At 42.3% G+C, this 13,511-nt stretch overlaps 1 protein-coding gene across 2 annotated transcripts in view; it reads right to left on the bottom strand.

The window, feature by feature from the left end:
- Positions 1-13,511, bottom strand: part of RNF128 (ring finger protein 128) — a 42,229-nt gene that overhangs the window by 2,169 nt on the left and 26,549 nt on the right. For both annotated transcript variants that reach the window (XM_086756312.1, XM_010123560.2), the window contains exons 2-6: positions 11,560-11,807; positions 5,010-5,081; positions 4,329-4,411; positions 1,664-1,760; positions 672-840 (exon numbers count right to left, since the gene is read on the bottom strand). In XM_086756312.1, the coding sequence (XP_086612438.1) occupies positions 672-840; positions 1,664-1,760; positions 4,329-4,411; positions 5,010-5,081; positions 11,560-11,807 (669 nt within the window). The remainder of the gene's footprint in view (positions 1-671; positions 841-1,663; positions 1,761-4,328; positions 4,412-5,009; positions 5,082-11,559; positions 11,808-13,511) is intronic.

Below are 13,511 nucleotides of genomic sequence, written 5' to 3'. Positions count from 1 at the left end.
CTCTTCTTCCCAGGAGATAGTTACTTTCATTTGTTTATCTGGAACCTTTCTGTATTTAAAATCAACAGCAACACTGAGCATGTGTTGGCAAAATTGAGCACTAAAAAGACATTTTCAGTTAGCTTGCTCTTGTTCAAAAAGATAAGGTATTTAGAAAAGCTGATCATTTTTTCAAATTAAATTCTCTGAAAGCGTTCAAAGATGACTCAGCCTTGGCAAAACGTGAAACTCCATTGAGGGATTTGTCATCTCTATTTTGCATCATCTAAGCTAGCGTAGGACTGACTCCCCAGAAGTCTTCTGTAAGCAATTAACTACTTAAAGCAGACAGATGTGGTGGCAAAGCAATGCTCACTTATACAAACAAAACCTCCAAAGATACAAGGAGATGAGGGACATCTTAAGTAATGTCTTTGGCCTTTAGATAGTAAGCCTCTGATTTTCAACTGCTCTTCTCATAGACTTCAGTTTTTAATTCACATTTAGGTTGTGTTTCATTTGAAAACAAAGACCAGATATCAGAGCCATGTGCTAAAACAAAAGGGAATATTAAGATTACCCTGAAAAACAAGGTATTCAAGTACTGTGAGATCTTACCAAGGCAAACTCCCCTAATTCACAGGATAAGCAACAAATGCAATCTAGCAAGACAGATGAAAAAGCAGACATACTTTCTGGTGGTGCATGTTCCTCCACAACAGATTCATCTGCTCCTTGTACAGAAGCATATCCAGATGATGCTGTTTCACTATTATTATCCTCTTCATTAACAACAGAGTCATTTGATGTCTCACCAGATACTGTGACTTGCACAGACTCAAGCCCTTCTTCTGCTTCCGCCTTTGTGAAAAAAAGAGAAAACTAAGTTACAACTTTGTAGGAGGCTGCACCTTTCCAGGAGACCAATGCCTGTAAGGACTGGAGTCTAGTAAACTTTTACCCAGAAAAAAAATTACATATTAAAATTGAACAAAGAGCTCTGCTGTTAACTTCCAGCATCACAGGGGAAAATCAGTTACTGCCTAATTGAGCAGGAAGTTCAGATGCAGCTTCTGTATTTTTCAGTCAGTTCTTCCTTTTTACTGCCCAGTACCAGAAAAGTAGATTCTTCCTTCCACTCACTGCAGATCTCCCTCCCCCAGGCAAACTCCAGCATACGTTTTAGCTGCTGCAGGCAGTGTCAGGCATCTTCCCCTGGCACTTGCAGAACACATTAGAAATTCCTTAGGTATCCCAGGAAGTCATGTGGCTCCAGGAAAGCCACACATGCCAACACATTCACTTTTCAAGGACTTTGGGTACTTAGTCACTGGATAGAGGCTGGTTTCAGGAACAGAGTTGTCAAAGTCTGCCTGAAGCTTTGACAAACACCCTTAGCTGCAAGCACAAGAGGTTAGAGTGATTCTTCAGTCATGCATTACGATCATCTTTGGTTGACATTCTGCCCAAGGCTTTAGATGATACCAACTCAGACCAGGTCAGCTGCAGGCTTTGCTAGAGCAGACATGGCAATTAGTCCAGTAGCATCTTGCCACTGAGATGGCAACACCTGTGCTTACCATCTGCACTCTAGAAGCAGCATGAAATCAATCGCTCAGTACGTGGTTACTACACTAGCATAATAGTCATAATGGCATCTGCCACTAAGAGACTGCTGGCTTACCTCAACACCCAAAACTTTGAGTATGTCACATTTGCACATTGGGCATGTCCTGTGTTCCAGGAGCCACGGGTCAATACAGTTCTTGTGGAAGAGATGGCTGGTGGAAGAAGGTAACCGACAAGTTAGGTTTCACGCCAGGAAAACTGTTTATGGCAGCTATGAAGGCCCATTTAGAAACAGCAATAATTTATTCATTCTAGAGTGGATTACCTTATTTTGCCACAAGTTTCAGTTTAAAGTTATAGATAGTTGATCTCTCAACCTGTAGCTAGTTTATGTTTATTAGCATCTCTATACAACTTGCTAGAATTCAGTATTATCCAGTCTTAAGCTTTTTTTTTTCTCTCTCTCTAATATGTGCACAATACATTCCTAGCTGATAATTTAACCAATACAAATACTGACATCTCAGCCTTAGCTTTAAAGTCAACTTCTGTCATGCAGATGACTAAGTAGCACTTGTTTCTGTTAAAACTACATAGAAAAATAATCTCACAGAGTTATGCCCTCAAGATAAACTCTACTCCTACACATTTACTTTGTCTATTTAGTCATTGTGTATTCCAAGGAGATACTTGGCAGGCTGTGTGCTCCAGCACATAAATATAGTTCAGCCATTACAGATGCAAATGTGTGCTTCTGTGAAGACACTCAGTTTCACAATGGGTCTGAATGAGGCCACAGATTTAGGAAGATGACTTGAAATCCTGTAATCTGCCTGTTCCCTCAGCCTGAATAGAAAGAGCAAGGCAGACAGGCGCTGCTCAATATTAATCAGAACTCTATTATGAGACAAGTGCAGAGATCACCACATCCACTGCTCAGTATCCTACGCCCCAGTATGATACCAGGACTTTCCAATTCAGCCCCCATAACCAGCACCTCCTTCCAGCTGCACCAACGCAATGTCTAGAGTATAATCTGCGACTTCCTTGATGCATGACTATTTTAAGTACTTGGACTTAATACTGGTCTTGTGTACCTCTGCTACTATAAATGCCTTCAGTTTGACTATCGGGACAAGAATGCCTTCTGCAAATACACACACCTCAGATACTCAGATACCACTGATGTGAGTCACAGGAGCGTTCAATTGCTTGTTTCCTTCGTGGATATAGTTAAATGCTTTCAACACGCAGGGTCTCAGTGTTGAGGTCAACCACCAAGACCAAGTACGTTCTTGCAATAAATATCATTTTAACTCATGTGTGCGTGAATTTAATGGGGTTGATATTGGCAGAAATCACCACTGGTGAAGATTATCAAGTAACTGCAGTCACCTTAAGCTAGTGCCTCTTAGAGCTACATTTGGGCCAAAGAGAAATGAAACATCATGAATGTACATCAAAGCAGTCTCAGAGCAAAGCATAATGCAGCAGATTTGCGTATAAAGAATACATTCAGAAGAAGTTACTCCCTCCTAACCCAATAAGTCATGCTTTGTTTTCAAGTTCATATCAAGCTTAGCAGAGTTTATAGAGAAAAATGAGAAGGCAGGTCTTCTATCAACCAGAACTATCCAGAGCCTGTCTAAATGCTTCTGTACTCATGGGACTGACTTCATTACTAAACTGGACTACCCACTAGCATAAGCCTGACAAGACAACTGAATAATCATTAACACAAGTGCCTGAACGCTTATTCAGTTTTATTTTTTTTCTGAACTATTAAGTTAAGGTAACAACCTTCACAGGACAACTTCTTGATATCAAAACAGCTTAGAAGTCTTACTGCTTGGGAGCAGAGAAAGCTTTTGGGAAACCATAACCTGGTGCAAAGGTAACTCCAGCTCAGATCGATAGTGTTTGACAAATAACACTGCTCGGCACACAAATGCAGGTACAGATTTTCCCATTCAGAACTTAATTTTTCCCATGTCAAAATTTTTCAAAGTGCTTTTTTGTAACCCTCCCCAAGGGTTACAAAACCTCTTCCCACACAAAGTTTGTGCAGCTCACATTGCAGCCCTCTGATTTCAGAAGCTTTGCCAGAGCAGTCCCATTCATCAGGCATAGGGGGAAGTCTTACAGAACAAGTTTCCTTAAGCCTTGAGCTTCATTGCTCGTCTTAGAAGCAATCAAATTAAAGTCTTAGTGCTACAATACAGGGCTTCCACAGAAGCTCAGTGATGAGATAAAACAGTAGAGAATCCTAGAAAAATAAACTGCTGTAGCTCTATTTTGGTCTCTGTTTCATATGATGCATATAAGAACAGAAATGCTTTCTTCTAAACTACAAAAGTTAGCATGGTTTAACAAGTTTAGCAGCAGCATGAGCCTCTTAGTAACCAGTAAACAAAGTCACAAGAGATATGCAGAGTTTTGCCAGTTATCTGCAATTTAGAGGTAACATTGTTATACACCAGCAAAGGAAGAAATCTTTAAAAAGCCCTGGCATCCCCTGGAGAGGCACTGTGGTCTGCCAAGTTATACTTGTCAATCCACTCACAGGGGAACTTATGAACATAGGCCATCAGGGCACCCTACGAGTGTGTATTTACACAGCTCCTGTTGTTCCAAACGCTGCTTGACAGAGATTCAAGAATTCTTGCTGTGCAACAGCTTGATTAAAGTTTGATCAGCTTTGTTAACACAGCAGAAGGAACAACCACTAAGAGGCACACTTCCACATTTTGGATTACGGGGCAGTTTGGAAGATGACTTACTTGCAGGTCAGAATACGCACTACTTCATTCGGCTTGTACAGCTCGATGCACACAACACAGGTGTCTCCGTCAGGACCAGTTTCCTACAGCGGTGAAATGAATTTACAGTGTTAACAGACTTGGAAAGCTTCCTTTGAACTCCAGTCAGATTTACTGCAGACAAAGGGGTCTAAAGTAATCTAAACCAGCTCCTGTACATAATCTTATATAAACACATTGTGTGGATTACTCATAGTCAAGCTGACACTTTAACAGAAGCACTGAAAGTTTAATCCCATGGTTTACAAATCCAGCTGCAAACCATCAGTGGCTTGTTTGAAGAAATACTGTAGAGGTTTAGAAACTGCTACCTCCAGTTTTAGTTACAAAAATAATAGCCAAGGAAGCTGATTAGATATACTAGTTTAGCTTTAAGCATCAGTGCCAACAAATTAGGACCTCTCACCTCAGCAAGACTACAAGCAAGCAGCTAAAAAAAAATAATCTGACTTATAAGAATGTGCAAATTGGAAAGTCTTGCACCCCAGAAAAAGACCTGGTCTGAAAGAGGAACTATCTCTGCCATAAACAGCTATGGACTCAGAGAGACTTCTGCATTCTGCTCCAGTACTAAGGACCACTCTCTGGGTTCTGTGCAGAGGGTGGGCCACAACGCTCAGGAGATGACGGGATCAGTCGTACCTTGTCCCCTTGCTTCAGGGTGCGCAGCTGTAACTGTTCAATGGCCTTCTTAGCCCTGGCCTTTAGTTGTCGCTGTAACAGAAAGCAGTCCTGGTTAAACAGTCATTTTTCTCTTAAGTGGTGGTTACTAATACTTACCAAGGCGCCTACTGCACCAGGCACCAGTTTTATAACCCAGATGTTAATCAAAACAAGCCAGGTAAGCATGACCATGCTATTTAGAGACAACATGAGTTTCAGGACATACTGATGTGGTTATTGACTCTGGATGACATACCAACAAGGCATTTGCATATGCTTTGTTTTTACCCAACCTTTTCATAACGCACAGGAATTTCAAGGAAATCTTCTTTGAGAAGATGTAAGATAATAGCTTGATTAGATTAGACCTTGCCAAAACAAACAGAAGCCTTCAAATTGCCTTAGTACAGAAGACCGAACATCGAGTCCAACAATCAATAATTTTAACTACTCACTTTATGACAACTCCCTGGCACAAACTCACATCCTGATGAAAGGTGAGATTCTTTACCCAGCAGCTCAGCTACCATAAACACACCCTGAACTAGTCCTCTGCCACCGCTGCTCTACAGCACATGCAAGCAGCTCAGGAGCCTCCTAGCACGGATCGATCCTGTCAAGCGGAAGAATGCAGTTTTATCTCAATATTGGTTCAAAGTAACATGCACAAAGGGGAAAGAAGGAAAAAAAAAAAAAAAGAAAAAAAAAAGAGCTCAGAGCTATTTCTTCCCCTCCCCATGACACAAGGTGTGAAGCAAATCAAATGACTGGCCTCAGGTGGATTACAGAGCAGCTTTAATGAAAGCAGAGGAGGAAGCATTCCTCTCCATGCAATAATCTGCTTGCTGCTGTCAGGACAGCAGGGCAGAGATGAGCAGACAGCAGAAGCCCAGCTTGCCTGGCAACTGTTGCTGTCCAGCTGTCACCGCAAAGCATTTAATTAGTACAGGAGCCAACATCTTTGAAGGTCACACATTGGTGCTGTTCCACCAACACGAAGAATGACTGCCCTCTCCCTCCTCAGGCCACCTACTGCCTCAGGACAGAGGCACATCAGGCAGCTCTGGCACTGCCGTCCCAACACGGCACTCATCTTGGGGACAGACGAGACTCAGGTTTAGCAGCTAAGCAAAAATCCTCTTCCTAATTCAGCTGCTCAGTGCAGGAACCCCGTACTGGTAGCTTTTCAGCATTATCTCCCCTTATGCATTTTAGTTCTGTTACAAGAATCTTTTCTAGGACGAAGGTGCGGTGCTGGTGGCACAAGTACAGAAGGAACAAGTGGGTGAAGGGCTGCTGGTGACACCCTACAAGCTCAGTGAGAACTGGTAATTCAAGTCTGCGTAAGATTCCCTGTGCTGAAGCAGTTAATGGCAAACAAGTTGATTTATATGGTCTGCTGGAACCCCATCAAACAGTTTTTGGTGCGAAATGACCTATTTGTTTATCAGCATTGTTTTGGGGTCCTAAGATACAGCATCAGTGCGCACTCTTTTAGAAGTTTAATAGTTGATAGCGATTAACAACTATCAAGGAAGAGATGCATACAATCCAAAGGTGAAGGATCCAAAGAAGTTTTCAGGTATATTGTTTTAGGAACAAGAACTAGTCAAGGTTTCTTTGAAGCTTGTGAAGGTCTGCTGAAGACATCAATTATATGTGTGTGTATGTCACTTAAGGTCAACTTTAGAATGATGTTCTTGTCAATGTTTCAGACTGAAGCCACAGAGAAGCAGCCACATACTCATCTCAGTAAACACTGAGGCACCCAAAAGTTTCAGCAGCAAACGTGATAACATCAACAGGGCAGGAATGCAGCAATATTAGTATTCCTCATATGCAGCCAGTACTATCTGTGACTGCTGCTTGTTATTAATTGAAAACTAAACTTTCTAGGAATGTACTCCCTCATATGGTATCTAATCTACACATCTAGTGTCAGGCCAAGCACATTAGACAGGACCCAACTGGCTGTATCGTTAATAATTTACTGAAACAATATTTTAAGTTGTGCCTGGGCACAAGTTTAATTGCTCTTCATGAAATGCACCATTGGCAAAGTCACCTTTAACATTGATTTTGGTAAGTACAGCAGAATACCCCTCCACAGGGTTGCAGAAAGTTTGCAAGAGGAAGCTTCTTACTGAACGGCCTAGCAGGAGATCCAGGATACTCCAGCTTGGAATGTCAAAGCCTTTTGTGAAGCTAAGTTTTTCAAGCAAACATTAAATGTTAATGTCATTAAAAGTTTAAAAGCCCCAACCTAGTAACCCTAGAAAAAGCACCTAAGTTGAGGTAGGAAAAAGACAATCAAGATATTACAAAACAGGTCAGATCCTGGTTCCTATCCAGGCTCTGGCATGTTGAAGTAGAGAGGTACCTGACTGGGACATAACTGGGACAATTAGGTTTGCTGTTGCTTAGTCCTCAGTCTTCCCTAGTTCAACACTGCCAACTTTATCTCCAACCCTTTCTGCAGAAGAGTGCCTTCCTCGCACCCTGCAATGCAGACCAGCAAGATCTAAGGACATCACGTACTCCTGCTTTTCTCCTGGAAGCTAAGGAAGTTCTTCCCCACAGGTAGCTATTGCCATGAAAATGGTTTTGAATTGTGGAAAGTTGAACAACTCACCTCCTCCAAAGCCATTAATTAGGTAATTTCTCAGCTGTAACATCTAATCTTTATGAAATCAATGGAAGTGAAGACTTGAGCTTAAATTAGTAACTAGGCCACAGATAACATCACTGGCTATTTTGCATTATTAGGAAAGGTTAATATATTGAGGAAGTGAATTTGCCAGTACTCCACTGACTAGAAAGGCAGCAAGCCATCTCTGACACTTGCTGTGTTTTTCCACCTTCTTGCTCAGACCTCACGAGGCAGTAAGAGATCGCAGGAGCAGGGACTTGAATTTCAAGCCTAGGAGAAAATATGCATTTAGATGAGAATAGCAGGTTGTAAACAGCTTAGCTAGTTGGCTCATGAGGAAAAAGCTACTCTATTTTAACTCAGTTAGGACAGATGTGCTACTAATGTTTTTGCTTGCACCACAAGACAACACAACTGGCTCTTCTCAATAGCCACTCAACATTTTAAAATAACCCTTTGCACAGTTTTACTTTACTAACTTGTAGGCAATTCCTGCTCAAGCTAGGTGAGAGACAGCTGTTGCCTTCAAGAGAAGTCTGCAGAGGAGAACATATTTAAAGCCTGGATTATATGTGATCAAGCCATCCAGGAAGAGTGCCTTCACCAGAAGCAGCAAGTAGTCATACCAAGAAATACAGAAACTGTATTGGCAAACAGCAAAGCTTAAAAAGTACTCAACAGCCTGACTGTTTATAAAACTAGAAATTGCTTCAAAGAAGCACCTAAATCTGAAGACTTTTCTCAAGCCAGAAGAAAAGGAAAAACATCTTGCCAGTATGAAAATACCTGGAAGCCATCCAATTCAAGCAGGGGTGACTACTGGTCCCATGCATTAATGAAACCTGCATCTAGCCAGGCTCTTGTTTTCAAGAAGCCTTTGCAGAAGAAGCAGCACCTAGAAAATGGTCTCTCATCTTTCTGTTCTACCCCTTAACAAGCAAGTGGGGCTCAACCTTTCAGTGGAGGGTGAGAGCCCTCCTGGGGCTGTGGCTCAGTCCACAAGAAGCAGCTAAATATTCAGGAATCTGAACGTACAAGAGACAAGCTGCAGAGCATCATTATCACACAGCTCATCACAGCACTCTACAGAGCAATTCAAAAGCATTCGTTTTGGTTCAAGTGGTAGAATGACATTTTAAGACTCTTCACACAATAGTGATGTAATCCCACAGGTCAAAAAAAGCAGACAGGTACTTTGAAGAGCAGTAACGCCGGGGAAAGGGATATGTCCAGAACAGCAGTTCACTTCTGAAAGGGAGAATTTGTAATACTTAACTATCAACAAATGTGACTGCTTCCTAAAGACACCTCCCAAAAGAATGTATAACCCTTAGACATCTGTGCAATAAAGGAGACAAAACACACTCTTTACTCCACCAAATAACAGACTGAAGTCCAGGCAGCCTGAGTTTCCAAAGGGCTGAATGATGACAGGAAGGCTTCCCACGTCGCATGCAAGCTGATAAACTGTTGTATTTCACAGAGCCAATGCAGTTACAAGTCTCAGACTTTGGATATACACTGAGAATCCCAATCAGCTAGCTAACAGGGAACACTGTAGCATCACCTTTTAATAGTTCACCTTCAACAAGAACTTTCTTGTTATTCTTTGCTTATCTAATCATTGTGAGGTCAGTTTTTAGATGCGATGGTAGGAAAACAATTGAAAACAATTCTGGATTGTCTCGAGTTTCACTTTTACAAAATAGTGCATTTTTACCCCCTGATAGCAGAGAAGCTTTCTTCTGTTCTTATATTTTTATAAAGCACTCTTCAGGACTCCTTAGTTTCAGTTCAGCTGAAATAATGTGGAACTTGCATGTCAGTTATCAATGTTATTTTTCAATCTACAGTAAACTCCTTGTGCACACAGAGCCCAAGATAGAAATAGTTTGTGAAGGTGCCAGCCAACCAGCCTGGATTTTCCCAGTGCTGTCTACCACTGGGGCATTAATAACATTCGTGGCTTGTTGAAAGCCTGATAGCTCAGAAGAGAGCTGGACTTCCACAACTGCCCTGTTAAATACCTTGACAGGAGGAAAAATTTTCATGTGATTTGATTTTGCAGACCAGCTTCTAGGGCACCCGTTTTTCCTGCCCAGGTTCTTTAGCACTGAACAGAGTTTTCATACTCAGGTAGACAGCAGGGAATGAAAGGGGGAATTCATCAGCAGGAGATAGCGTGCATCTCTGTCCACAGATGTCAGCAAGAGGACAGCATCAAGTTACAGAGCTCCATGCCATCCCTCATGAAAGGTACCAGAGAACTCCGTATGACATCCAGGAGTGGCAACGCTACATCTCACAGGCAGATGACAGCTTCCAATATTGCTCTTGCAACTATTCCCTTCTTCCCTTACTGTATCCTCACACCACTTCCATGTGTGGTACAACACCAGAGCAGGCAAACGGGCTAAAACAAAGCTCCTGGAGGAGGCCTAGTCCAGAAGTTGAGGCAGAGACAGCTTAGATGAGGCACACAGTTTCAGCTTACTGTTTGATCTCTCATCTCAGGAAGGATACAGCCAGCTGACCATCATCCACAAGATTACACCCAGTCAACAGGATTTCAGAACACAAACTGGACTGAGTTCAGTTCTGCAACTCCTAGAGAGAAGCCAGCATTCAACACTGGCCAAGCAGTCAACTCCAGGAGTATTGCTGTCCTTCACCCAAGCCAGTCTCTCTGCCTGCTAAGAACAATAACAGTTCTGCATCTTAACATCTTAAAGAAGTCAGTCCTAAAAATGTTAACAGAAGCCTGAAACTGGCCTGAATTTAAACACCTGTGTCCAACTTCTAGCTTCATCAGCTTATTCCTGAAGGATCTTGCTCAAGGGGCCCTGAAATCTCCAGGACAGCAGAGAAGCTCAGTAGGGCAGGCCTTCTGCAGTGGCAGAGAAGTCTGTCACTTCTTTAACTCTCTAACCACCGATGCAGAGATAATTCACATATTCTGAGCCCAGCTAGAGTGAGATGCTTGTGCTGTTGCGGTCTGTAGAAGAGGACCCCAAGTCTTCCTTCAGAGTTCAGGTAGCTCCTGCAAGAAGCACTGCAAATACCAGTGGTCTCCTTTGCGACAGAGCTGTAACGGCAAGGCTGAAGTCAGTGCTCACATCTGAGCCACTCAGATCCTGTTCCTGCTGCGGACCATCACCTTTGACAGATGTCATGCCAGGACTTTATTCTCACTTTTAAGGCTTTTGCTTAAGCCCTGAAGGAGCAGGTACAAGGTGGGTCTGATCAGACTGAAGACCAAGCTGTAAGCATCAGTCCTATCAGCTGATCAGACAATTGCACAGAAGAGAGTTACTTGGAAACTTAACCCATTAGCAACTCCCTGCTTGGGGTTTAAAAAGAACACAATTTAACGGTGCTTTTCTTCAACTCCTAATTGAGGCTGTCACTGCAATTCCAGAAAGCAGCTTTCAACAAGTAGCAGTTTCCCAATTTGTGGTCTACAGGGAGGCAGCCAGAGACATGCACCGTTTCGCGGGCACACTGCAGTCGTGTCTCACATTACAGCTAGCACATAGGTAGTGCTACGTGGGAAGTGTGAGGGTCAGCTAAAAGCAGTTTAGCTCTCTCACCGCCTCCAATACATCAGCATTACGGCTGCACTGCAGTTCAGGGAGTAAAATTGGTAGGTGACAGTTAGCTAAACACAATCAGTTGCTTTCCCCAGACAGTTTACTTTCTGCTGTTTCTTTGGAGAGTTTTGAGCTGTTTAAAGACACATCTCAGCATTTTAAAGATCACACTCCTTCCTGTAGAACAAACAAATTTGGTAATTTTGGTGCTCAACCAGTATTTTGCCCTCAAGATCCACAGCATGGATGCTCAGGGATATAAAAAAGAACCAATGCCACACAAACTCACCTGATTCCTGGACTGGGCCCTTGCGATCCTGAGTCTCCGAGCAGAATAAAAAATAAAATAGCCCATGGTGGCTGCTGTGACGATGAAGAACGACATCGAGATGAAGAAGATGGAGTATTGATTCATCCAAGGACCATGCTTCTTCCCCACTTCAATAGCCATAGTCACTTTCATGCCACTCTCAATCTGGCGTAAGATCTCCATGCCTTTCAGGTTGCCAATCATAATTGCAACGATGCTTTCGGCACCTGCAAAGGACAAGATGAATCCATGCTAGTTCCCTGGTGTTGTACAAGAGTCATTGTTTTAGGTGTCATCCTTTTAGGTTTTAGCTCAGGGATGCCAGGTACACAGCTGGTGGCTTAGGGCCCCTTCCTGTCATGGATCCAACTCCCTCCTTGCTCCACTGCTACTTCTTAACATCTCTTCCAAATGTGACAGTACTGTTGAGTACTTCCCCAGACACTCAGCAATCAAACCATAGATCAGCCTTTCCTCTGTATTTTCAGAAGCAATTGAGAAATGTTTGACTGAAATTTGTTGTGAACTATAATGTTATTGTGGGCTTCTAATGCAAATTCAGAGGGAAGCAAATATCGAGGTGTGCTCGGCTTTTAAACAGTTGGTGGCAGATGGCAAACTCCATCCAGATTTTAACAGATTCCATTTACTCAGTTGAACATCATGACAAGCCATCAGAGGAACCAAGGGTTTTACAGTAGGATGAAAATTCAAGCAACTCTGGTCACCAAGTACAGACTAGAATAAAGCTGCTTTCATTTTGGTGACAAGCAAGTGCTTGAGGACACTTCGACAGTATTTGCAGGAACTTGAGGCTGTCCCCATACAACAGAGGCTCATAAGAGGAGGGGAAAAAAAGGGAGAAGAGTAAATAGTCACTGGCCTCTTTCTAAACTAAATAGAAGAAAAGTGGATTCAAAGACTAGCCAGTCAGGAGTCTCACTGCATTAAACCATCAGCTGCACAACATTCATAATAGATACCGCATGGTGAAGGAATAAAGGCCGTTTCAGAAGTGCTATTTTTAGTTAACCTCCCAGTCAAACACTTTTTAATGGGGAGATCCATTTTTTCCTCCATTAAAAGAAACCCTATCCAACTTCCAGCTATCAGAAAAAAAAAAAACAACAACAAACAGAATTGGTATTAAACCACAAACACTCTCAATTTAGAAATGTCAGTTTTCCAGCTTGTTCACGTAATGCCTTTGATCCAACATGGCTAAGCATGATGTCTAGCAACTCTCCTCACTGTGACTAAACTTATCTTTTATTCAGAAAGCTCCTTGTAACGAGAAGTACATCACACTGAGAAGAGGGGAAAAAAAAAACCCAACCAAAAAAAAAACCCAAAAACCAGCCAGACTGCAATTACTGCTCTTTATAATGAAGTAGGGCTTATACGTCAGTTATAAAATGAGCTGGAGTCAGGTGTTAGGAGCAAGTAAAGAATTAAGCTTGGGTCAGGTCAGAAGCTAAGACTTACTCTTATAAGCATGGAAGAAAGTGTGGAAGAACAGGCTGTGACAAGAAGAAAATAAAAAGCCTGCCAAAAAAAAAAAAAAAAAAAGAAAAAAGCTTGTTCTGCCTTATTCCCCTTCCTTTCTGTATGTCTCACCAGTCAAATATAGCTTGTGGTTATGTGCAATACAAGATGCAGCGCAGGGATTCCTGTTAACAAAATGTCACCGTCAGCCTGCAGAACCACTTCAGCTCCCAAGCCATCAGTTGTGAACAAGTTTTATCCTTAAAGAAACAAACCTTCCATTTAAGTTTCAGGCTAATCAGTTCACCAAGATGTCATCAGATGACAGTTTTAAGTCTTTTCCTGTCATTTTCCCCCAGAGATTTCTCTCACCATTTCAGCTCTGCTTTAGATAAACACATGCGCACGGTCAGCTGGTGGCTTTGACACTGGAGGAAAGGCAGAAG

The sequence above is a fragment of the Chlamydotis macqueenii genome, chromosome 11 (genome assembly GCF_036417535.1).
Source record: "Chlamydotis macqueenii isolate bChlMac1 chromosome 11, bChlMac1.mat, whole genome shotgun sequence".
Classification (NCBI taxonomy): Eukaryota; Metazoa; Chordata; class Aves; order Otidiformes; family Otididae; genus Chlamydotis; species Chlamydotis macqueenii.
This window is presented reverse-complemented; position numbering and strand designations above follow the sequence as displayed.